Source organism: Lepus europaeus, chromosome 1 (assembly GCF_033115175.1).
Source record: "Lepus europaeus isolate LE1 chromosome 1, mLepTim1.pri, whole genome shotgun sequence".
NCBI classification, from domain to species: Eukaryota; Metazoa; Chordata; class Mammalia; order Lagomorpha; family Leporidae; genus Lepus; species Lepus europaeus.
Genome location: NC_084827.1, coordinates 62,401,588 through 62,424,541, shown reverse-complemented (window position 1 = coordinate 62,424,541; position 22,954 = coordinate 62,401,588). Strand labels below are relative to the sequence as shown.

The 22,954-nt window shown below is 48.5% G+C and overlaps 1 protein-coding gene across 1 annotated transcript; it reads left to right on the top strand.

Annotated features, from left to right (window-relative positions):
- Window positions 1-8,296: 8,296 nt before the first annotated feature.
- Window positions 8,297-22,954, top strand: POLR2D (RNA polymerase II subunit D). The gene is made up of 4 exons (XM_062181823.1): window positions 8,297-8,392; window positions 15,560-15,740; window positions 19,092-19,187; window positions 21,767-22,954. Exons 1-4 carry the CDS (start codon window positions 8,320-8,322, stop codon window positions 21,843-21,845), a joined length of 429 nt encoding a protein of 142 aa, XP_062037807.1. The 5' UTR covers window positions 8,297-8,319; the 3' UTR covers window positions 21,846-22,954.

Below are 22,954 nucleotides of genomic sequence, written 5' to 3'. Positions count from 1 at the left end.
CGTGAAGAAGCCTTACTCCCTGCACATTCCCTCATGCTCCCACACAAGTCCAGCAGTGGAAACACTGGAAGGCCTCCTGCCTCGGCAAGGCACTCAGGAGGTGGCCCAGCCAAACTATCTGGCCCCGTAAGGAACGGGTACGGTCAGGGTCCTCCCTGAACAGGGCCCAGTCAGGAAGCGGTCTGGAAGTGCACGGTCATGCTCATCTCATGAGAACGTGTGGCAGATGGCTCTCAGGAAAAGACCACGTCTGGATCACCCATGTGGCAGCTTTGCATAGGAAGGTGATAGCTCCGAACTGGGACTGAACTGCCTGCCACACACGTGACCAAAGCAGCAATGAGGGTGGCAGGGTTAGGGAGAACAAAGTGTTTCCTGCTGTTTTCCTTCATCCCTGGGCCGCTCAGGCCAAACAGTAGGTAACCACTGTTGTCGAGGAGCCGGCGCACCTCTGCTGGCTTGCTTCGGAGTCGGTCTCATCCCTAGCTGTGAGTGCCTTTTGGTCTGGAAAGTTGGCTTGTCTCATCATACCCACAGCTAGGACATTCTCTCCCTGTAATTATGAATTGTCCTTGTTTTACATTAACTACAAGAGAATGTCTTTGATCCCTAGAGTTTGTCGGTGTTGGATTGTTTCCACTGTGCGGTTCTTAAAACTTTTTCGCTTCATAATATTAAAACAACTCATGTTAGAGACCCTTTCCATGTGGAAGGTTCGTAGTTGAGACATTACATATATTTTGTTGTTTATAATAAAAATCATCTATACAGAAGAAGTCCTGGGTGTTAATTTCAGTACTTTGCACAAGATCTGTTTTCCATGATGTGTTAACATCTACAACTTCACTAAGTGTTGGTGTTATTTTCTATCGAGACTTCTGGAGTCTAGGGAGCTATGTGTTCTTTTTGTTGTTTGTTTTCTTACTTCCCTGAAGCAAGAGACTGTATGGCCTTCAGTGCAAAGACTTCAGACCAATTCTTTGTATTACACTTGGTTGCCTCTTGGCTATTTAACTTCTGAGTGCAAATCATTGAACTCTTTAACGAAGTATTGTAGAGAATAAATCATAATGGGTAAACATTATTTGTCCTGCCTGTTTCTTTGTAGCCATGTGACTGAGTTATAGGAAACCTTGATTTTTTTTTTTTTTTTTAAGGCAGCCTCACATAGTATTCATTCAGCCTACATGTTTCGTGTAGTTCTTGTCAATCTCCATGATCAGCACTTGTGGAGTATGTGTGTGTGTGTGTGTACAGAGGGAAGGGCAGTTGGTGGAAATTACCACTTTTTTTGTTTTTTGATTTTTTTTTAAGATGTTATTTGACAAGTAGAGTTACAGACAGGAAGAGGGAGAGACAGGCAGAAAGGTTCGCTTCCCAAATTGCTACAACGGCCGGAGATGGGCTGAAACTAAGCCAGGAGCTTCTTCCAGGTCTCCCATATGGGTGCAGGGGCCCAACCACTTGGGCCATCTTCACTGATTTCCCAGGTCATAAGCAGAGAGTTGGATCGGAAGAGGAGCAGCTGGGACTCAAACTAGCATCTGTATAGGATGGAGGCTTAGCCTACTACAGCACAGCACTGGCCCCACCACTGGTTTTAGAGCTAAATTGGTTGAGCTGTCATTTATGGATCCTTGAAAGTTTGGGGTTTTGAAGAAAGGTTTTTTCATTGGGTTTTCAAATGAAACTTGACCTTGCCCAAACTCAAATCTCTGGAGCAGAACCACCAACTCCCTCTTGTATCTTTTGATGATGGTGATTAACTCAAGCAAAGACTGGGGGGCAGGCTAGTGAGGTCAAGGGTAGCCTGGAGGCTGGCGCCGTGGCTTAACAGGCTAATCCTCCGCCTTGCGGCGCTGGCACACCGGGTTCTAGTCCCGATCGTGGCGCCGGATTCTATCCCGGTTGCCCCTCTTCCAGGCCAGCTCTCTGCTATGGCCCGGGAGTGCAGTGGAGGATGGCCCAAGTGCTTGGGCCTTGCACCTGCATGGGAGACCAGGAGAAGCACCTGACTCCTGGCTTCAGATCAGCGAGATGCGCGGCCTCAGCGGCCATTGGAGGGTGAACCAACGGCAAAAAGGAAGACCTTTCTCTCTGTCTCTCTCACTATCCACTCTGTCTGTCAAAATAAATAAATAAATAAATAAAAGGGGGTAGCCTGGAAGGCTTATTGTTTCTGGATGACCCAGAAAGGTTGTGTGCATGGGATGCTGCAGTGCCAGCATCCCAGCATCCCATGTGGGCGCCAGTTCGAGTCCCGGCTGCTCCTGGCTCCTGGCTTCCTACTGGTGTAGCTCCAGCCATTGCAGCCATCTAGGGAGTGAAACAGCAGAAGGAAGACCTCTCTCTGCCTCTGTAACTCTGCCTTTGAAATAAATAAAATCTTAAAAGGGGGGGGGGGGCGCTGTGGTGTTGTGGGTAAAGCCACTGCCTGCAGTGCCGGCATCCCATATGGGTGCCAGTTCGAGACCCAGCTGCTCCACTTCTACTCCAGCTCTCGGCTATGGCCTGGGAAAGCAGTAGAAGATGGCCTAAGTCCTTGGGCCCCTGCACCCACATGGGATACTCAGAAGAAGCTCCTGGCTCCTGGTTCCTGACTTCGGATTGGTGCAGCTCCGGCCATTGCAGCCAATTGGGGAGTGATTCAACGGATGGAAGACTCTCTCTTTCTCTCTCTAATAAATAATTCTTTAAAAAAATTAAAAACATAAAATTTTTAAAAAGGATGCCTATGTTACAGGCAGCAGCTTAACCCATTACAGCACAACGGTGGCCCCGAGACAGTTTAAAATCTAGTTTCCATCATTTAGAAAAGAATGACCAGTGCAGTGTGGGGGAAAAATTATTTTCAATTTGTTAGACAACATTTAAAAATCGTTCTCTGTGTATAAATTTTTTTAATAATACAAAGCAGATGTATTTGCACTCACAACAGTGAGGATTGGGAAAGAAAGCCGTCTTCGGGCAAGTGGAAGCTATCACGGCTTAGGACCCAATACCCTGAGCTGATGCTTCAGCAGCCTTCTAATTTCTCCAGAAAGGCAAGGTGGTATTCCAGATAATCTATGTTCGTTTTCTGTTTTTCCAGGAACTCTCCCACAGAGTGAAAGAGATCATTTTCACCAGTCTTGGAAGCTGAAGTCTGTAGGTCTTGCAAGATTTTGCTTCGTATGTTCTCCATGTGCAGAGCAGACATGAAGGCTTGTGTGCCGGTTCCCCAGTTATCTATATCAGGCCTCTTAATAACTGGAAAGCAGATTTTGCCCTCACGTTTCTTCAGATGTCTCAGGAACTGCCTAGCATGCTCCCTCTTCACCTCAGCCTGCTCCTCAAAGAACAGGGCAAAGGGAGACAATCCTGTGTCTTCATTGTACTAACAGGCCATGGATAAATAAGCATCACTTATGTGCAGCTGGTGAGATGCTACTCGGTTTATCACAGCTCTACACTCTGTCTGGAGGGGGCCATGGGCCATGGACCTGGTATTCTATCAGCCTTATGAAAGTCCAGCCGTAAAAAGCACCCCATGAATTTTCTACAAAAAAAAAATAGTTCACTCCAAATATTTAAAGGATATTCTATAAAACATAGAAGTGAAACAGGGGGGCAGCACTGTGGTATAGCGGTTAAAGCTGCCATCTGCAATGCCAGTATCCCATATGGGCACTGGTTCAAGTCCCAGCTGCTCCACTTCCAATCCAGCTCTCTGCTCTGGCCTGGAAAAGCAGTAGAAGATGGCCCAAGTCCTTGGGCCCCTGCACCCACGTGGGAGACATGGATGAAACGCCTGACTCCTGGCTTTGTATTGGTGCAGCTCCGGCCGTTGCAGCCAACTGAGAAGTGAACCAGCGGATGAAAGACCTCTCTGTCTTTCTCTGTGTCTCTCTCTCCTCTCTCTCTCTCTTCTCTCTGTGTAACTCTTTCAAAAAAATAAAAATAAAAAAAAAGTGAATTGGGGTGCAGGCTTGGGGTTTGGTAGCTTAAGTCGCTGCTTGGGATAACCACATCCCATATTAGAGTGCCTGGTTTGAGTCCCAGCTGTTCTGCTTCCAATGCAATTTCCTGCTGGTGCACATCTCGGAGGCTCAGCTGATGGCTCAGATGCTTGGGTCCCTGACACCCACATGGGAGACCCAGATGGGAGTTTCTGGCTTCTGAAGCCTCACTGAGTCCTGGCTGTTGTGGGTATTTGGGGAGTGAACCAATGGACAGCACATCTCTGTCTCTGCTTTTCAAATAAGATGAAAATAAATTTTTACAATTGTATTTGAAATGTTTAATGAGCTGATAGGATTTCTTGTTATTTTTGACATTGTAACTGTCCCTGTTGTCTTTTGAAATGTAAAACTATCTGCTCAGAAGTCAGTGGTGGGGCTGGCCCTGTGGTGCAGCGGGTTAAAGCCCTGGCCTGAAGTGCCAGCATCCCATATGGGCGATGGTTCTAGTCCTGGCTGCTCCTCTTCCCATCCAGCTCTCTGCTATGGCCTGGGATAGCAGTAGAAGATGGCCCAAGTCCTTGGGCCCCTGCACCCACGTGGGAGATCCAGAAAAAGCTCCTGGCTCCTGGCTTCAGATTGGCGCAGCTCTAGCCATTGCAGCCATCTGGGGAGTGAACCATCGGATGGAAGACCTCTCTTTGTCTCTACCTCTCTCTGTAGCTCTTGTCTTTAAAATAAATAGATCAATTAAAAAAAAAAAAAAACTCAGTGGTGGTAATTCTAGCCTGAGTGGATTAGGGAGGTTCTCTTAAGCTGCTTCCATATCAACTGAAGGCCTGTGCCCTTGGCTTGACTATCTCGTTTTGAAATACTACTATACTGTGGTATAGTAGATAAAGCCATATGCCAGCCAGCATCCTACATGGGCACTGGTTTGAGTATCTGCTGCTTCACTTTTGATCCAGCTTCCTGCTAATCTAACTGGGAAGGTAATGGAAGATGGCCCAAGTGCTTGGGCCCTGGCACCCATGTGGGAGACCCAGAAGAGGCTCCTGGCTCCTGGCTTCAGATCAGCTCAGCTCCAACTGTTGCTGCCACTTGAGGAATGAACCAGCAAATGGAAGACCTCTCTCTCTTTTCTTCTTTCTAACTCTGCCTTTCAAGTAACTAAATAAATCTTTTAAAAAATACTACTATTGGGGCCAGCGCTGTGGCATAGCGGGTAATGCCGCTGCCTGCATTGCCAGCATCCCATTTGGGCGCCGGCTCAAGTCCCCACTGCTCCACTTCCGATCCAGCTCTCTGCTATGGCCTGGGAAAGCAGTGGAGGATGGCCCAGGTCCTTGGGCCCCTGCAGCTGTGTGGGAGATCTGGAGGAAGCTCCTGGCTCCTGGCTTCAGATTGGCACAGCTCCAGCCATTGTGGCCAATTGGGGAGTAAACCAGTGGATGGAAGACCTCTCTTTCTCTCTCTCTCTCTCTCTCTCTCTCTCTCTCTCTCTGCCTCTCCTTCTCTCTCTGTAACTGTTTCAAATAAATAAATCTTTAAAAAAAATACTACTAGTCAGTGGGCTGTTGGAACTGGTGCTGTACAAAGAATCATAGCATCTTAAGGACTAAAGCGCATCCTATTCCTTCTCAGTGTTCCTCATTGTGAGATGAGGCTCAGATGTAGAATCTAGGTTCTCTTCCTGCTGCTTACTTGCTCTGTATGCCATAGCAAATTAAAACAAAACAAGACAACAACAACAAAAAAGGGTCCCTCCAATTTCAGAACTCTTAGGGAAATGGAGTGAGACAGGGTCTAGGGCTCACCCTGGCAGTCCTTCAAGTCCCTGCTGACAATCAGACACCCCCCCCCCCAACCCACACACACACCCACACACACCACCACCTCCATTCCCAGTGTGGTCATTATTTGATCCCATGATGACTTTGAGCCAAATAACCCAGGGCACTGATGACTGGAATCTTCCCAGGCTGGCAGTGCAGTAGGCTTCACATCTCAGACCTGCCACTTAGGAGATAGACAAGTATGACTATACTGAGCTTAATTTCCTGCTCTTGGGCAGGGGCCGTGAAAGCCCACAGTCATCTGCTGGGCTTTGCCCAGCACCCTCCCCCACACACATACACACAAACAGCAGGTTGGCAGGAAGGCTGTGGCCTGTGGCTATCTGGATCATCATCCAGGGTTGGCTGGGTGCAGCTGGCCATAACAGGGCAAGTGTGGAACCTTCCAGAACCATAAGCTGCTCTGGGCATGTGAAGGCGATGAGGCCCAGACTTCCTTAAGGAGGTCGGTGTGAAGTAAGCAGGGCATGACTTCCAGGATTTATTTATTTGTTTGAAAGGCAGAGTTACAGAGGGGCAGAGGCAGGCAAACAGAGAGAGAGAGGTCTTCCATCCGCTGGTTCATTCCTCAAATGGCCACAATGGTCAGTGCTGTGCTGATCTGAAGCCGGGAGCCAGGAGCTTCCCCCAGGTCTCCCATATGAGTGCAGGGGCCCAAGCACTTGGACCATCTTCCTCCCTAACTCTAACCCTAACCCTAACCCTAACCCCAACCCTAACCCTAATCCTGGCTTCCCAGGCCATAGCAGAGGGCTGGATCAGAAGCGGAGCAGTTGAGACTCAAACCGGTGCCCATATGGGATGCTGACACTGCAGGCAGCAGCTTTACCTGCTATACCACAGTGATGGCCTCTCTTTTGTAGCATTTATCAGCAGATTTCTACCAATAGGTGCCAAAGTTTGTGAGTTTCTGGGAGAACACTTGAACTTGAGAGAGTCTGTGTTAAACTTGAGCATTTGGAGGACTGGAAAGCATATCAACATTTAATTTCAGTGTCAAGTACAAAACATGAGTGGTTCACCCACCAGGAGTTCTTTGAGAAGCACTCTAAAAAGTTATAAAAGGTCGAAATTTTTCTTTTGATTGAAAAAATAGTACAGTGATATTAGTGAAGAATACAGGAGACCCTGCTTCATTATTGTATCAGGTCTGTATAATTATTTTCCTTCATTTCCTAAGCATGATATACTGAAAAAGACAAATAAGGATGGTGAAATAGGCATTTACCTTTCAACAACAGTAATCCTGGGGCTGACATTGTGGCACAGTGGGTTAAGCCATGGCCTGTGATGCCAGCAGCCGGTATGATTACCAGTTAGAGTCCTGGCTGCTCTGTCCGATTCAGCTCCCTGCTGAATACACCCAGGGAAACAATAGAAAATGGCCCAAGTGCCTGGGCCCCTGTCACCCATGAGGGAGACCTAGATGGAGTTCCAGCCTCCTGGCTGGCCCAGTCCAACCCTGGCCAGTGTAGCCATTTGGAAAGTGAACTGGCACATGGAAGACCTTTCCCTAGCTTTCGTGGTAATCCCTCTCTGTACCTGATGCTTTCTTCCCGTCTGACTCCTTAGGGGCAGCTCTGGTGCAGTTTCTCCCACCTAACTCGACCAGCGGTGGTCTTGTTTACCTCCACCCTTGGCACACATCCTGCAGCAATCACTCTGGAGAAGTCCTTTGCGGGAACACATCTATGCCTGTCCCATCTTGCATGAGAGTATTTACAATGACTTCCTGAATGAAAATGCTGAGTACGGGCCAGCACCGTGGCTTAACAGGCTAATCCTCCGCCTTGCGGCGCTGGCACACCGGGTTCTAGTCCCGGTTGGGGCGCCGGATTCTATCCCGGTTGCCCCTCTTCCAGGCCAGCTCTCTGCTATGGCCCGGGAGTGCAGTGGAGGATGGCCCAAGTGCTTGGGCCCTGCACCCTCATGGGAGACCAGGAGAAGCACCTGGCTCCTGGCTTCAGATCAGCGAGATGCGCTGGCCGCAGTGGCCATTGGAGACTGAACCAGCGGCAAAAAGGAAGACCTTTCTCTCTGTCTCTCTCTCACTAACCACTCTGCCTGTCAAAAAACAAAACACAAAAGCATGGCCTCTCATTGGCATAATTTTCCAGGAATCATCCGAATATCTCCAGAGGTGTGTTAAAGGCCTCTGGACATCACTGTCCACACACTCAAAAGGAGTAGATAATCACTACAAGGCAGTCAAATGTTTCGCTGCTAACGTCATTGGAAGAAATCCTAACGTAGGCTTTCGGGGTCATCTGCCCAGCTTTCCATGACCCGCCAATCCCTGCATGAGTAGTCCCTTAGCGTGCCAGTGCTTTCCACCTAATCCTTTCCTCGGTCCAGAAGGACCCAGTAACCCCGCGGAGAACCAGAGCGGAGCCAGGGCCGCTTCTTTCCGGGCCCCGCCCCGCCCCATCTCCTAGCCCCGCCCCAAGCCCCGCCCCATCGTGTCCGCGGCTCGCGGCTCGGCGCTTCCGCTTCCGGCGCTGTCTGTGGCGGCGCGCGAGACAGCAATGGCGGCCGGTGGCGTTGATCCGCGGGCTGGCGACGTCGAGGAGGACGCTTCACAGCTCATCTTTCCCAAAGGTGAGGTGAGGTGATGCGGGGCTATCTCTGATCAAACGGTCGCTTCTCGCTGAATTCCTGGCCTCAGCAGGCGGCCGGGGTCCATCCCGGCGCGGCGTGGAGCTGGGGGAAGGGGGACCCTGGCCCTGGGAGGATCCTGGTCGGGCACCGGCGGACCCTGGCGTCGCGGCTTCCTCGCTCCCATCCCTGGAATGCTCGGCGCCCACTTGCATTCTGCCCCTGCCGGGCCTCCGGCTACCTGTGTTAGGTGCACTAGTGTCTTTCACCCGGGAACAGACTGCCATCTGCTGCCTCCCAGGGTGCATACCAGCAGGAAGCTGGAATCAGCAGTGGAGCCAGAACCAAACCCAGTGCTGGATGCTGCACGGGACTTGGGTTTCCCAAAGTAGCATCTGAACGACGGTACCCTCGTTTTGTACTAGGGACAAAAATGTACGGTGTAAGAAGACCACTCACGGGGCTGCACCGTGGCTCACTTGGTTAATCCTCTGCGTGCGGCGCCAGCATCCCATATGGGTGCCGGGTTCTAGTCCCGGTTGCTCTTCTTCCAGTCCAGCTCTCTGCTGTGGCCCCGGAGGGCAGTGGAGGATGGTCCAACTGCTTGGGCGCCTGGACCCCGTCGGAGACCAGGAGGAAGTACCTGGCTCCTAGCTTCGGGTCGGCGTAGCTCCGCCCTTGGCGGCCATTTAGGGGGTGAACCAACGGAAGGAAGACCTTTCTGTCTCTCTCTCTCACTGTCTCACTCTTATCTGTCAAATAAATTTAAAAAAACAAAAACAAAAAAAACCACTCAAGCCACTCATAAACCATTAATGACTGTAGTGCAGGAACCTCAAGAGAATTTCCAGGTGACTTAATGACCAAAGAATCATTTTAACTTATTTAGGAACAGGGGCTAATAAATTGTGACCATTATTTTTAAAATATCTGCACTAGAGTAACAAGATTTCATCTAGAAAATAATGAGTTTAGCCTTAGGGAGAAATATTGAAGCCTTCCTCTCCATAGTGTTTTCTTTTTTTAGATTTATTTGTTTACTTGACAGAATGAGAACGATAGCAAGAGGAAGAGAGAGATCAGAATCGCTCTTCCATCCACTGGTTCACTCCCCAGAAGGCCATCATGGCTGGGGCTGGGTCTGGGTCAGGTTGAAGCCAGGAACCAGGAACCTTATCTGGTCTCCCATGTGGATGGCAGGGGGTCAGTCTGTTGAAGTAGAATCCTGGAAATGTTTCTCAGGGGCTTGGTGGTATCACACACTCTTTGTCTAAGCCATTCCAATCAGCCAGTTTGGCTTTCTCTCTTTTCTTTTGTTTGGGGGGTGGGGTGGGGTGTATGTTGTACAAAGGCAGAGAGACAGCTGCCATCCACTGGTTGGTTCCCCAGATGCCCACAGTAGCAGAGCTGGGCTGGGTCACCAAGAGCTGGGACTGCAATAAAGGTCTCCCACATGGGTGGGAGGGACCCAACTACTTGAACCATCAGTTCTGCCTCCCAGGGTCTGCATTAGCAGGAAGTTATAAATCTGCAGCTGGAATCTGAACCCAGGTCCAGGTGTTCTCATGTGGGATGAAGGCATCTTCCCTGCTAGGGCAAGCACATGCCCTTTCCTTGACTTAGAAAGTGAGGGTAGTGTGTAAGTAGTACTTGGGCATTGCCTTAGTGAGGAATGGGAATGAATGACTAGTCTCTGCTGTCCTGACATTCCAATCCCAATACTTCTGTTTTTAAAGTAATTTATTTGAAAAGCAGAGTGACAGAGACATCTTGTGTTCCCTGTCCCTCCCCCAGATGGCTGCAACAGCCAGAGCTGGGCTAGGCTGAAGCCAGGAACCAAGAACTCCCTCCATGTCTCCCATGCGGGTGGCACAAATTCAAATATTTGAGCCATCACCCAGGTGCATTAGCAGGGAGCTGGCTTGGAAGTGGAGTAGCTGGGAATCAAGCTGGCAATCTGATTCAGGATGCTGGCTCCAAGCAGTGGCTTAGTCTGCTTTGCTGCAAGTGCCCACCCTATCCCATTGCATTCACAAATAAATGTGGCTTAGTGCTGAAACAGAGGCTTCTCTAACCTTGTTTGATTTCCATTTATTTTTTAGTGAAGATTTATTTATTTATTTGAAAGGCAGAGTTAGACTGTGAGATAATCCATCCACTGGTTTACTTCCTAGATGGCTGCAATGGTTGGAGCTGGGCCAGTCTGAAGCCAGGAGCCAGGAGCTTCTTCCAGGTCTCCCATGTGGGTTAAGGGACCCAAGGACTTTGGCCATCCTCTGCTGCTTTTCTCAGGCCATTAGCAGGGAGCTGGATCAGAAGCAGGAGCAGCTGGAACTCAAACCCGCCCCCATATGGGATGCTGGCATTGTAGGCCGTGGCTTTACCTGCTACACCACAGTGCCAGCCAGCTCCTTCATGAACTCTGAACAGCTATGATGGACATGGTGTTGAGTCTTACTAGTAACTCTTTCTTAGCCTCTTAATTCCCATTCTCTTTCTTTTGACAGGCAGAGTTAGAGAGAGACAGAGAGAAAGGTCTTCCTTCCGTTGGTTCACCCCCCAAATGACCGCCACAGCTGGCGCGCCGATCTGAAGCCTGGAGCCAGGTACTTCTTCCTGGTCTCCCATGTGGGTGCAGGGCCCAAGCACTTGGGCCATCCTCCACTGCCTTCCCGGGCCACAGCAGAGAGCTGGACTGGAAGAGGAGCAGCCAGGTCTTGAACCGGCGCCCATATGGGATGCCAGCACTTCAGGCCAGGGCGTTAATGCACTGCGCCACAGCACCGGGCCCCAACAATTGTTTTTAAATTTTACTTTTATTTTGAGAGGCACAGAAGGTGATATATTTCCTCTGTTCACTTCCCCAAATGCTTACAAGGGCCCTCGGTTGACACCCCAAGCTAGGAACTGGGAATGTAACCTAGGTCTCCTGTGTAGGGTAGCAGAGACTCAGTTACTGCCAACACTGCTGCCTCCAAGGATCCTCATTGGCAGGAAGCTATAGCAAGACATAGAGCTGGGTATCAAGCCCAGGCACTCTGATTTGGGACATAGGTATTCTAGCCAGAATTTTAGCTCAAACACCTGCCCATACCATCAATTCTTAAAATTGGGAGTGTATTAGCATTATGGAAATATAAAGATTATGAACTCATATGGGGCAGATTAAAATAATTGTTGGTGTGATCCACTGTGAACAGTGAGAGAGAGAGAGAGAGAGAGAAAGGTCTTCCTTTTCCGTTGGTTCACCCCCCAAATGGCTTCTGCGGCTGGTGCACTGTGCCGATCCGAAGCCAGGAGCCAGGTGCTTCTCCTGGTCTCCCATGCAGGTGCAGGGCCCAAGCACTTGGGCCATCCTCCACTGCACAGCAGGGAGCTGGACTGGAAGAGGAGCAACTGGGACAGAATCCGGCACCCCGACTGGGACTAGAACCCAGTGTGCCAGCGCCGCAGGCGGAGGTTTAGCCTATTGAGCCACGGCGCTGGCTGGTGTGGTCCATTTTGAAATCAGTAGCTTGGGGGCCATTGTTGTGGCATGGTGGGTAAAGCTGCTGCCTGCAGTGCCAGCATCCCATATAAGCACTGGTTTGAGTCCCAGTTTCTCCACTTCTGATCTAGCTCTCTGCTAGTGGCCTGGAAAAAGCAGCAGAAGATGGCGCAAGTGCTTGGGCCCCTGCCACCCATGTGGGAGATCTGGAAGAGGCTCTTGCCTCCTGGCTTCATATGGGCCATTGTAGCCATCTGGGGAGTGAACCAGCAGATGAAAGATACTGCTCTGTAACTCTTTCAAATAAAAACATATATTTAAAACTTAAACGTATCAGTAGGTTGGGCTTGTCATTTTAGCCTTGTGGTTACAACACTCTTGTCCCACATCAGAGTACCTGAGTTTGGTGCCTGATTTAACTCCTGACTCTAGATCCCTGCTGGTACAGACCCTAGGAGGCAGTGCTGAAGGCCTGATTGGGTCCTTGCCACCCATGTGGGAGAACTGGTGCCTATACGTGATGCCGGCGCTGCAAGCAGAAGCTTAACCAACTATGCTACAACGGGCTCTGGTGTTCTGACACGCTGTAGCTTACAACACCAGCATCCCATGTGAGTGCATGTTTGAGTCCCGACTGCTCCACTTCCAATCTAGCTCCCTGGTAATGCATCTGGGAGCAGAAGATATCCCAAGTGCTTGGGCCCTGGCCATCCATGTGGGAGATCTAGATCTAGCTCTTTGGCTTCAGCCTGGCCATTATGGCCATTTGGGGAGTGAGCTAGCAGGTAGAAGATCACTTTCTCTCTTTGTAACTCTGCCTTTTTTTTTTTTTTTCTTTTTCTTTTTTTGGTAACTCTGCCTTTCAAATAACTAAATAAATCTTTAAGCAAAAAATCAGTAAGAAGCCTCATGAGGGTAATAACGTGTTGTTACTTAATAGCATGTCCAGGCCAAGTTCTATACTGTCAGAAACGGTATAGAGGGCTGGCTGGCATTATGGTGCACTAGGTTAAGCCTGTGCTTGGAATGCCTTCCTCCCATATCGGAGTGCTAGTTCAGGTCCCATCTGCTCCTCTTTCCATCCAACTTCCTGCTAATGCATCCTGGGAGGCAGTGGATGATGGCTGAATTTCTTGTGCCCCTGCTACCTGTGTGGGAGACCTGGATGGAGTTCTGTGTTCCTGTCTTTGGTTTGTCCCAACCCTGGCTGTTGCAAGCCTTTGGGGGATGAATAAACCTGCAGGTGGAAATTCTCTCTCCCTCTCTTTCTCCCTCGCTATGCCTTGGAAATAGATGAAAAATAAAACAAACATTAAAAAAACTATCTAGCCAAGTTATACTATGTCATGAACTCCATTCTGCCTTGTGGTACATGAGTGTGGAGGAAAGTAAAGATGTGAAGTGAGAAGCCCCCAGATTTCTGCAGGGGTAAAGAAATACTCAAATGTAAAGTGAACATTTAGGGGGGTAGCACTGTGGTGCAACTGGATAAAGTGCCTGCCTGCAGCTCCAGCATCCCATATAGGTGCTGGTTCAAGGCCCAGCTGCTCCACTTCCCTATTAATGCACCTGGGAAAGCAGTGGAGAATGGCCCAAGTCCTTGGGCTCCTGCACCCACGTGGGAGACCCAGAAGAAGCTCCTGGCTCTGGCTTCAAATTGGCTCAGCTCCGGCTGTTGCGGCTGTTTGGGGAGCGAACTAGTGGATGGAAGACCGCTCTCTCTGTCTCCGCCTCTCTCTCTAACTCTGTGTTTCAAATAAATCTCTCTCTCTCTTTTTTTAAGGTTTGTTTGTTTATTTATCTGAAAGTCAGAGTTACATAGAGAGAGAAGGACTTGGGCCATCTTCTACTGCTTTCCCAGGCCATAGCTGAGAACTGGATTGGAAGTGGAGCAGCCGGGACTTGAACCAGCACCCATATGGGATGCCGGCACTGCAGGTAGTGGCTTTACCCACTACATCACAGCACTGGCCCAAAATAAATAAATCTTAAACAAACAAACAAACAAAAAGACAAACATTTAGAAGCATACCTTTGAACGAATATTTTCTCTTTTAGAAAATAATTAATTTTTTAAAAAGATTTATGTATTTGAAAGGCAGAGCCACACAGAAAGAAAGAGATCTTTTATGCTATATTACTCTCTAGATGGCCACAATGGCTGGGCTGGGCTGGGCTTGGCTGAAGTCAGGAGCCTGGAACTCCATCTTAGTTTCCATGTGAGTGGCAGGGTCCCAACCACTTGGGCCATCTTCCCTTGCTTTCCCAAGGCAAATTAGCAGGGAGCTGGAATGGAAGCAGTGCAGCCAGGACTTGAACTTATGCTTGGCTTAACCTGCTGTACCACAACCTGGCTTTAAGATTTAGTCATTTGATGGGCCGGCGCTGTGGCTCAACAGGCTAATCCTCCCCCTAGCGGCGCCGGCACACCGGGTTCTAGTCCCGGTCGGGGTGCCGGATTCTGTCCCGGTTGCCCCTCTTCCAGGCCAGCTGTCTGCTGTGCCCAGGGAGTGCAGTGGAGGATGGCCCAAGTGCTTGGGCCCTGCACCCCATGGGAGACCAAGAGAAGCACCTGGCTCCTGCCTTCGGATCAGCGCGGTGCGCCGGCCGCAGCACACTGGCCGCGGCAGCCATTGGAGGGTGAACCAACGGCAAAGGAAGACCTTTCTCTCTGTCTCTCTCTTTCTCACTGTCCACTCTGCCTGTCAAAAAAAAAAAGAGGCCGGCGCCGTGGCTTAACAGGCTAATCCTCCGCCTTGCGGCACCGGCACACCGGGTTCTAGTCCCGGTTGGGGCGCCAGATTCTATCCTGGTTGCCCCTCTTCCAGGCCAGCTCTCTGCTATGGCCCGGGAAGGCAGTGGAGGATGGCCCAAGTGCTTGGGCCCTGCACCCGCATGGGAGACCAGGAGAAGCACCTGGCTCCTGGCTTCAGATCAGCAAGATGCGCCGGCCGCAGCGGCCATTGGAGGGTGAACCAATGGCAAAAAGGAAGACCTGTCTCTCTGTCTCTCTGTCACTATTCACTCTGCCTGTCAAAATAAATAAATTAAATGTTTAAAACAAAAAGTTTAAAAAAAAAAAGATTTAGTCATTTGAAAGGCAGAGGAAGACACAGAGATCTTCCATCTACTGGTTCACTCCCCAAATTCCTGCAGTAGCCAGAGGTGGACCTGGCTGAAGCTAGGATGTCCATCCATGTCGCCCACATGGGTGGCAGAAACCCAAGAACCTGGGCCATCTCCTGCCTCTCCAGTAGGTGCATTAGTAGGAAGCTGGATGGGAAACAGAGGTGGCACTTGCTCCCAGGCAATCTGAGATGAGCTTCTGGCATCTCGAGTGGTGGCTTAACTTCCCTACCAAAAGGCAGAGAGAGGAAGAGAGCTTCCATCTGCTGGTTCATTTCCCAGAAGCCTGCAACAATCAGGGCTAGACCTGGCTGAAGCCAGGAGCCTGAAACTCACTCTGGGTCTTCTATGTAGGTGGCTGGGACCCAAATTCTTGATCCATCATCTACTGCCTCCCAGGGTGTGCATTAGTAGGAAGCTGGAATTAGGAGCGGAGCCTGGGTTTGAACATAAGCACTCAGATAAGGGATGTGGGTGTCCCAAGTGGCATCCTCAGTGCTGTGCCAAATGCTTGCCCCTGAAGGATTCTTCTCTGCTTACATTTGTGCCTCTGACAGAGTTTGAAACAGCTGAGACACTTCTAAATTCCGAGGTGCATATGCTTCTGGAGCATCGCAAGCAGCAGAACGAGAGTGCAGAGGATGAACAGGAACTCTCGGAGGTCTTCATGAAGACTTTGACCTACACAGCCCGTTTCAGTCGTTTCAAAAACAGAGAGACCATTGCCAGTGTCCGTAGGTGAGTGCTAAAAGAAAGTCTGTTAGTCCAACCTATTGGACATCTGCACATGTAACATTGTTCACTCTTGCTTTTCCCAACATCATCTGTGAAGGTTTTTTTTTTGTTTTTTTGTTTTTTGTTTTTTTTTTTTTAAGATTGATTTATTTAGGGACCGGTGCTGTGGTGTAGCAGGTAAAGCCTCTACCTGCAGTGCTAACATCGCATACTGGTGCCGGTTCCAGTTCCAGCTGCTTCACTTCCCATCCAGCTCTCTGCTAATGTGCCTGGGAAGGCAGTGGAAGATGGCCCAAATGCTTGGGCTCATGCACCCATGTGGGAGACCCAGAAGAAGCTGCTGGCTCCTGGCTTCCAATTGGCCCAGTTCTGGATGTTTCAGCCATTTGGGGAGTGGACCAGAGGATGGAAGATTCTCTCTCTCTTTCTCTCTGCCTTTGCCTCTCCCTTTCTGTAACTCTATCTTTCAAATAAGATTTATTTTGTAACTAGAAAGGTGGAGTTACAGAGAGGGAGAGGCAGAGAGAGGGAGAGAGAGAGAGGGGGGTCTTCCATCTGCTGGTTTACTCCCCAAATGCCTGCAACAGCCAGGGATGGGCAAGATTGAAGCCAGGAGCTAGGAACTTTATCTGGGTCTCCCATATGGGTACTGGGGCCCAAACACTTGGTCCATCTTCCACTGCCTTCCCAGGCACATAAGCAGAGAGCTGAATGGGAAATGGAGCATCCAGGACTCAGACTGGCATCTGTATGGGATGCTGGGCATTGCAAGTGGTGGCTTATGCTGCTATGCCACGACTCCAACCCCCGTGTGAGTTTAATATAAGTAACATCATTGTCAAAAATTTTTGATTGCTTATAAGACCAAAATTATCTTGAGCCATCATCTTTTATACCTAAATCCTAGTTGGATAGAATTTAAAAATTTTTAATCAGATTTCTTATTTTGTGCCTAAAACATCATAGAGATCTTTGTGTGGTATTAAATGTAGATCCAGAACTTTCTGGGAGACACAGTGTGGTGCTTGGGCTTATAGGAGGCTACAGGAAAAACAGCTAGGCCAAATGCCTCCTCCCCCCTGCTTTTTTTCTTATTAGAAAGCTGAAGATCATTTCTGAAACCAAATTTACCACAGTTGAGCTCTATTTTAAGAGGCAGAGGTGGGGCAACTGCTGTGGCACAGTGGGTAAAAGCTGCTGCCTGGGACATCTGCATCCCATATGGGCACCAATTGGAGTCCTAGGTGCTCCACTTTGATGCTGCTCTCTGCTAATGCTCTTGAGAATGCAGTGGAGGATGGCCTTAGTTCTTGGGTCCTTGCACCCACGTGGGAGACCTGTAAGAAGTTCCTGGCTCCTGGGTTTGGATCTGCCCAGCTCCAGCTGTTATGACCATTTGGGGAGTGAACCAGCAGATGGAAGATCTGTCTCTCTCTAACTCTGCCTTTCAAATAAATAAGTTTTTAAAAGAGAAAAGAGGTAGAGGTATGAACATTCAAGATAGTATTTGTGCTGACAGTGTTCCAAACAGGACTTGTATGTTTACTGATTTATTTATTTACTGATTTATTTATTTACTTATTTGAAAGGCAGAGTTACAGAGAGACAGAGGCAGAGAGAGGGAGGGAGGGAGGGAAGGAGAGAGAGAGAGAGGTCTTCCATCCACTGGTTCACTCCCCAGATGGCTGCAATGGCCAGAGTTGGTCCAACCTGAAGCCAGGAGCCAGGAGTCTCTTCCTGGGTCTCCCATGGGGGTGCAGGGGCCCAAGGACTTGGGCCATCTTCCACTGCTTTCCCAGGCCATAGCAGAGAGCTGAATCAGAAGTGGAGCAGCTGGAACTAGAATCGGTGCCCATATGGGATGCTGGCACTGCGGGTGGTGGCTTTACCTGCTATACCACAGCACTGGCCTCTGTATGTTTGATTATGTTTCATATACCAGTATGCACAAAATAGGGTAGTCTGTATTCATATTTAGATAAATTTTAAAGAGAATTACCTCCCTGTCAAAATACCTATTAAATAGGGAACAGCTAACATTATGTGCTTGATGTAAAATTAAGAGGGGTGGGCATCTGACCTATCAGTTAAGACGTTAGTTGAGACACTTGTGTTCCATATTGGAATTCAGTCCCACTTTTTTTTTTTTTTTTTTTTTTAAGATTTATTCATTTATTTGAAAGGCAGAGTTACATAGAGGCAGAGAGAGAGGTCTTCCATCTGCTGGTTCACTCCTCAAATGGCCGTAATGGCCAGAGCTGGGTTGATCAGGAGCCAGGAACCTCCTCCAGGTCTCCCATGCAGGTGCAGGGGCCCAAGGACTGGCCCGTTTTCCACCACATTCTCAGGCCATAGCAGGGAGCTAGATCCAAAGTGGAGCAGCTGGGACTCCAACTGGCATCCATATGGGGTACCGGCACTCTGCAGACAGCAGCCTCACCCTCTATGCCACAGCACCAGCCCCTAGTCCCACTTTTAATTCCATCTTCCTGCTAGTGTGCCCTCTGGAGAGCAGCAGGTCATGGCCCTAGTAGTTGATTTCTGTTACCATGTCACCATTGAGTTCCCAGCTCCCACCTTCCTTCTGGCTGTTGCATGTGAGGAGTGAACCACTGGACAGGAGTTCAATGCCTCTGTTTGTCTGGCTCTCAAATAAATTAATTTCTTCAAAAACAATTTTTTGAGATTGATTTATTAAAAGGGCAGAGAGGAAGAGACAGAAATCTTCCATTCACTGGTTCACCCCTCAAATGCCAACAATAGACAAGTCTGGGCCAGGCTTAAAGCCAGGAGCCAGGAACCCTGGTCTCCTACCTGAGTTACAGGGATCTGAGTATTTGTACCATCTTCCACTGCCTTCCCAGGCATGTTAGCAGGAAGCTAGATCAGAAACAGAGCATCTAGGACTTAACCCAGTACTCCATATGGGATGCCTGTGTCACAAGTGGTGGCTTAACCCACTGTGTCACAGTGCTGGCCCCTCCCGATAAATAATTTTTTAAAAATTAGTAATATAAGAGTCAAAGAGGTATAGTAGAAAGAATAGTAATAAGAAAATAAATTTCTGGGCAAAAAGTGGTATCGTCTGAGGTATGAAGTGGTTTTGCACAGGTTGTGGCAGGTGCTCCTCTACCTGGTGTGTCTTCTCTCTTTCATCTCTGCCTAAGTTCGCTGCAGATTCCTGTTCTTTAGAGGCAGAAACAGGAAGTAATTTGAAAATAGAATTCTGCAGCCCACATAACCGTAAAGAGAAGATTGCAGATGCTTCACGTTTTCTCTTTGCTCCCCACATATTTTCTTGTTGATCATTCTTTGATTGGGTTGTTTTGTTTGGATTTTCTTCCCTATGACCAGCTTGCTGCTCCAGAAGAAGCTTCATAAGTTTGAATTGGCCTGTTTAGCCAACCTTTGTCCAGAGACTGCCGAGGAGTCAAAGGCCCTGATCCCAAGGTTAGTACAGCTTGTGAGAAGTTCTATGTGTATTGGATAAATTCCTGCAAACAGAATTGCTGTGTCTAAATGGTGTATGCATTTAAACTTTGGAGAGGTATTACCAACACCGAAAAAGCCTTGTTAATGATGTGTTATGGGGTGCCATTTGCGGCACCTGCATCCCGTTTTGGAGTGCCTGGTTCAAGGCCCAGCTGCTCCACTTCTATTGTCGCTTCCTTCTAATGCATGTTGGGAGGCAGCAGATGGTGGTTCAAGTACTTGGGTCCTTGCCACGCACATGGAAGACCTGGTTGGAGTTTTGGACTCCCAACTTCAGCATGGCCCAACCTTGGCTTTTGCAGGCATTTCAGGAGTGAAACAGTGGATGGAAAATCTCTCTCCTTCTCTTTCTGTCTCTCTTGCTGTGCCTTTCAAGTCGATAAAAATAAATATTAGAAAAAAAGTCTCTGGAGCTGACGCTGTGGTTCAGTAGGTTAATCCTTCGCCTGCGGCGCCGGCATCCCATATGGACACCGGTTCTAGTCTGGCTGCCCCTCTTCCAGTTCAGCTCTCTGCTGTTGCCTGGGAAAGCAGTAGAAGATGGCCCAAGTCCTTGGGCCCCTGCACCCATGTGAAAGACCGGAAGAAACTCCTGGTTCCTGGCTTCGGATCGGCCTAGCTCTGGCCTTTGTGGTCATTTGGAGTGAACCAGCAGAGGGAAGACCTCTCTCTCTCTCTGTCTCTCCCTCTCTCTGTCTATAACTCTACCTCTCAAATAAATAAATAAAATCTTTAAAAAAAAAAAAAAAAAGGAAGGAAGGAAGTCTCTTTAAAACAATGTATAAGAAATGATGACCAAAAAAAAAAAGAAAGATGATGGCGTTTCTCTGTGCCAAGTGATACCAAGAACGGGCAACAGCTGCAGCTCTCCTACACTGATGTTAGTGCTGCATGTTAGTACAGTCATGCTAGAGAGCAGTCTGGCTGTGTCTAATAAAGTCAGAGATGAACATCCCCAGTGACCCAAGCATTCATTCCTAAAGGCAATACACAGTTTATAAGGAGACCTGTGTTCACTGCTCCATTGTTGATGATCCCAGGTATTTGACAATAAGAAAATGAGTAAGTACATCTGTGAAAGAATTAATGAACTAGCACAGCATGGAATAAGAGCAACATACGCCGAACTAAATTCTGAGAGAAAATTGCAGAATGTGTACAGTGCAGCTGCGTTTCTTAGACAATATTGCATGTTGCTTATGAATACATATAGAATAGAATAAGTGGGGCCGGCACTGTGGCACAGTGGGTTAAGCTGCTGTCTGCAGTGCCCGGCATCCCATATGGGTGCTGGTTCAAGTCCTGGTTGCTCCACTTCCAACCCAGCTCCCTGGTGGTATGCCTGTGAAGGCGGCAGAGGATGGCAAAGTCTTGGGCCCCCGCACCCACATGAGAGACTTGGAGGAAGCCTCTGGCTCCTGGCTTTGGCTTGGCCCAGCCCTGTCCATTGGGGCCATTTGGGGAGTGAACCAGCAGATGAAAAATCTCTCTGTGTGTAACTCTGCCTTTCAAATAAATAAATAAATCTTTTATAAAAACAAAAAATGAATAAGTATAAATATGTGTGTAGGAAAAATTTATGCCAAATGTAGGATATTGTTGACTTCTGGGGAAAGGGGAGGGGATTGGGCTGAGGGAGCACATGCAGGGCCATCAGTTGTTCCTATTATGCTTACTAAAGATATGTAAATCAAATAGAGATGACTGTTAAAAGACTTTTGTGCCTTTTATGTGTTTGAAATACTTTCTAATTTTTTTTTTTTTTAACATTTATTTGAATGGTAGAGCAACAGAGAAAGAGAGAATGAGCTCTTCTATCTACTAGTTCACTCCCCAAACAGCCAGGTCTGCATCAGGCCTAAGCCAGGAGCCAGTAACTGCATCCTGGTCTCTCATGTGGGTGGCAGGGGCACAAGTCCTTGGGTCATCTGCTACTTTCCTAGGTGCAGGGAGCTGAATCATAAAAGGAGGTGCCGGGATGTGTACTTTCACACTGATGCGGGATGCAGTTGGTGTTGCAAGCGGCAGTGTTGTCCCCACTTTGTAATATTTTCATAAGGACAGGCAGAAAAGAAATAGAGTTAAAAGGTAAAGCTGGCTGGCGCCGTGGCTCACTAGGTTAATCCTCTGCCTGCGGTGCTGGCACCCCAGGTTCTAGTCCCGGTCGGGGTGCCAGATTCTGTCCCGGTTGCTCCTCTTCCAGTCCAGCTCTCTGCTGTGGCCCTGGAAGGCAGTGGAGGATGGCCCAAGTGCTTGGGCCCTGTACCTGCATGGGAGACCAGGAGGAAGCACTTGGCTCCTGGCTTCAGATTGGCACAGCCTGCCGGCCGTAGCAGCCATTTGGGGGGTGAACCAATGGAAAAGGAAGATCTTTCTCTCTGTCTCTTTCTCTAACTCTGCCTATTAAAAAAAAAAAAAAGGTAAAGCTGTTGGAGGTATGGGCAGTCACATTTCAGTGAAGCCTGTGGGGAAATTGCCAGTCATTTCATTTTCATTTCTTTGTTTTTTGTTTTTTTTTTTTTTTTCTTTCATTGTAGCCTGGAGGGGCGATTTGAAGACGAGGAGCTGCAACAAATTCTTGATGATATTCAGACAAAGCGCAGCTTTCAGTATTAATCTCCAGACTTCTCTGCTGCTGGAGGGAACCACGTGCCCAGCATAGCACCGCCTCCCCTGGGTCTGGGGTGTCTTGCACAGAAATGCTACTACATTTTCTCTGGAGAGCACAGCCCAGGATTGGTTCAGGTTGCTGTTGAAATGTGACTGTTAGACCAGGATGAGCACATAGTCTTGGTGTGACTTTCTAGGGCACCTGGCTTTCTGAGCCAGGAAGAGGGTAGGGGTGAGGTATAAGCTGTTGACTGCCTCATGCTATGGTTTTGGGTTCCCATGTAATTATTTTTACTGCTAATGTTTCATATTTTAATTTGAATGTGTTGATAGTTTTTAGTAGACTGGGACGAGGACATAGGAAACTTATGTAGGGAGAAAATGGTCTTACCTAGATGTGAAAGGAAGAATGAAACCAGACAGGTGTTCATGGCTGTGAGAGTATTGGCGTCCTTGTGCCTAACCCAGGAGATGAGAAGCAGTGAGACCTGGGGCACCTGTGCTCAGCGTTATGGGGCCCTGAGCCTTGAGGGACACAGCTCCTTAGCCTGTCTTGAGCTATCTTGCAGAGGGGATTTGGAGTAAGTGGTTCATTTTGTCTCTGTCATACAAATAAGATGCTTCTATCATAGGCCAGACTTGGAGTTCTGAAGACTGGGAAGTCAACTTCAGGTGTCCAGTCCATGCCTCTGGCTTGATCCTTAGCAACAAGTGTTCCATCATGGCGGGTGGGACGGGAAGGAGGGTTCTCCTGAGCCTCCTCAGTGGAGTCACTCAACCTCAGGCTGGGTTGTAGCGAAACATTCTAGAGTTGGTTTTTCTGAGGGAAAATAAGCCAGCTTATTTGTATAATTTGAAGGCTTTTCTTTCAGACACTTGCTGGCCATACATGGATTTGTGATGTAAGGATTAAATCAAGGACAGAACAAATTTGGCTTTAAAAGTTGAGGTTGGGTGGGTGAGTGTCATGGCACAGTGGGTTATCCAGCTGATGGGAGGTGTCTCTGTCTCTTAAATAAGTAGAATAAAGAAATAATTTAAGGTCAGGATACTTTTATGTTAACTACTGGTTAAGGCAAAAATAAAATATTTTTATAAATTCTTTGTTTCTGAAA

Excerpts from the sequence above, each read along its gene's own strand:
- POLR2D (XM_062181823.1), top strand. The coding sequence starts at position 8,320 with ATGGCGGCCGGTGGCGTTGATCCGCGGGCTGGCGACGTCGAGGAGGAC. Across the intron at positions 15,741-19,091 it reads ACCATTGCCAGTGTCCGTAG|CTTGCTGCTCCAGAAGAAGC; the intron begins GTGAGTGCTAAA and ends CCCTATGACCAG. Across the intron at positions 19,188-21,766 it reads TCAAAGGCCCTGATCCCAAG|CCTGGAGGGGCGATTTGAAG; the intron begins GTTAGTACAGCT and ends CTTTCATTGTAG.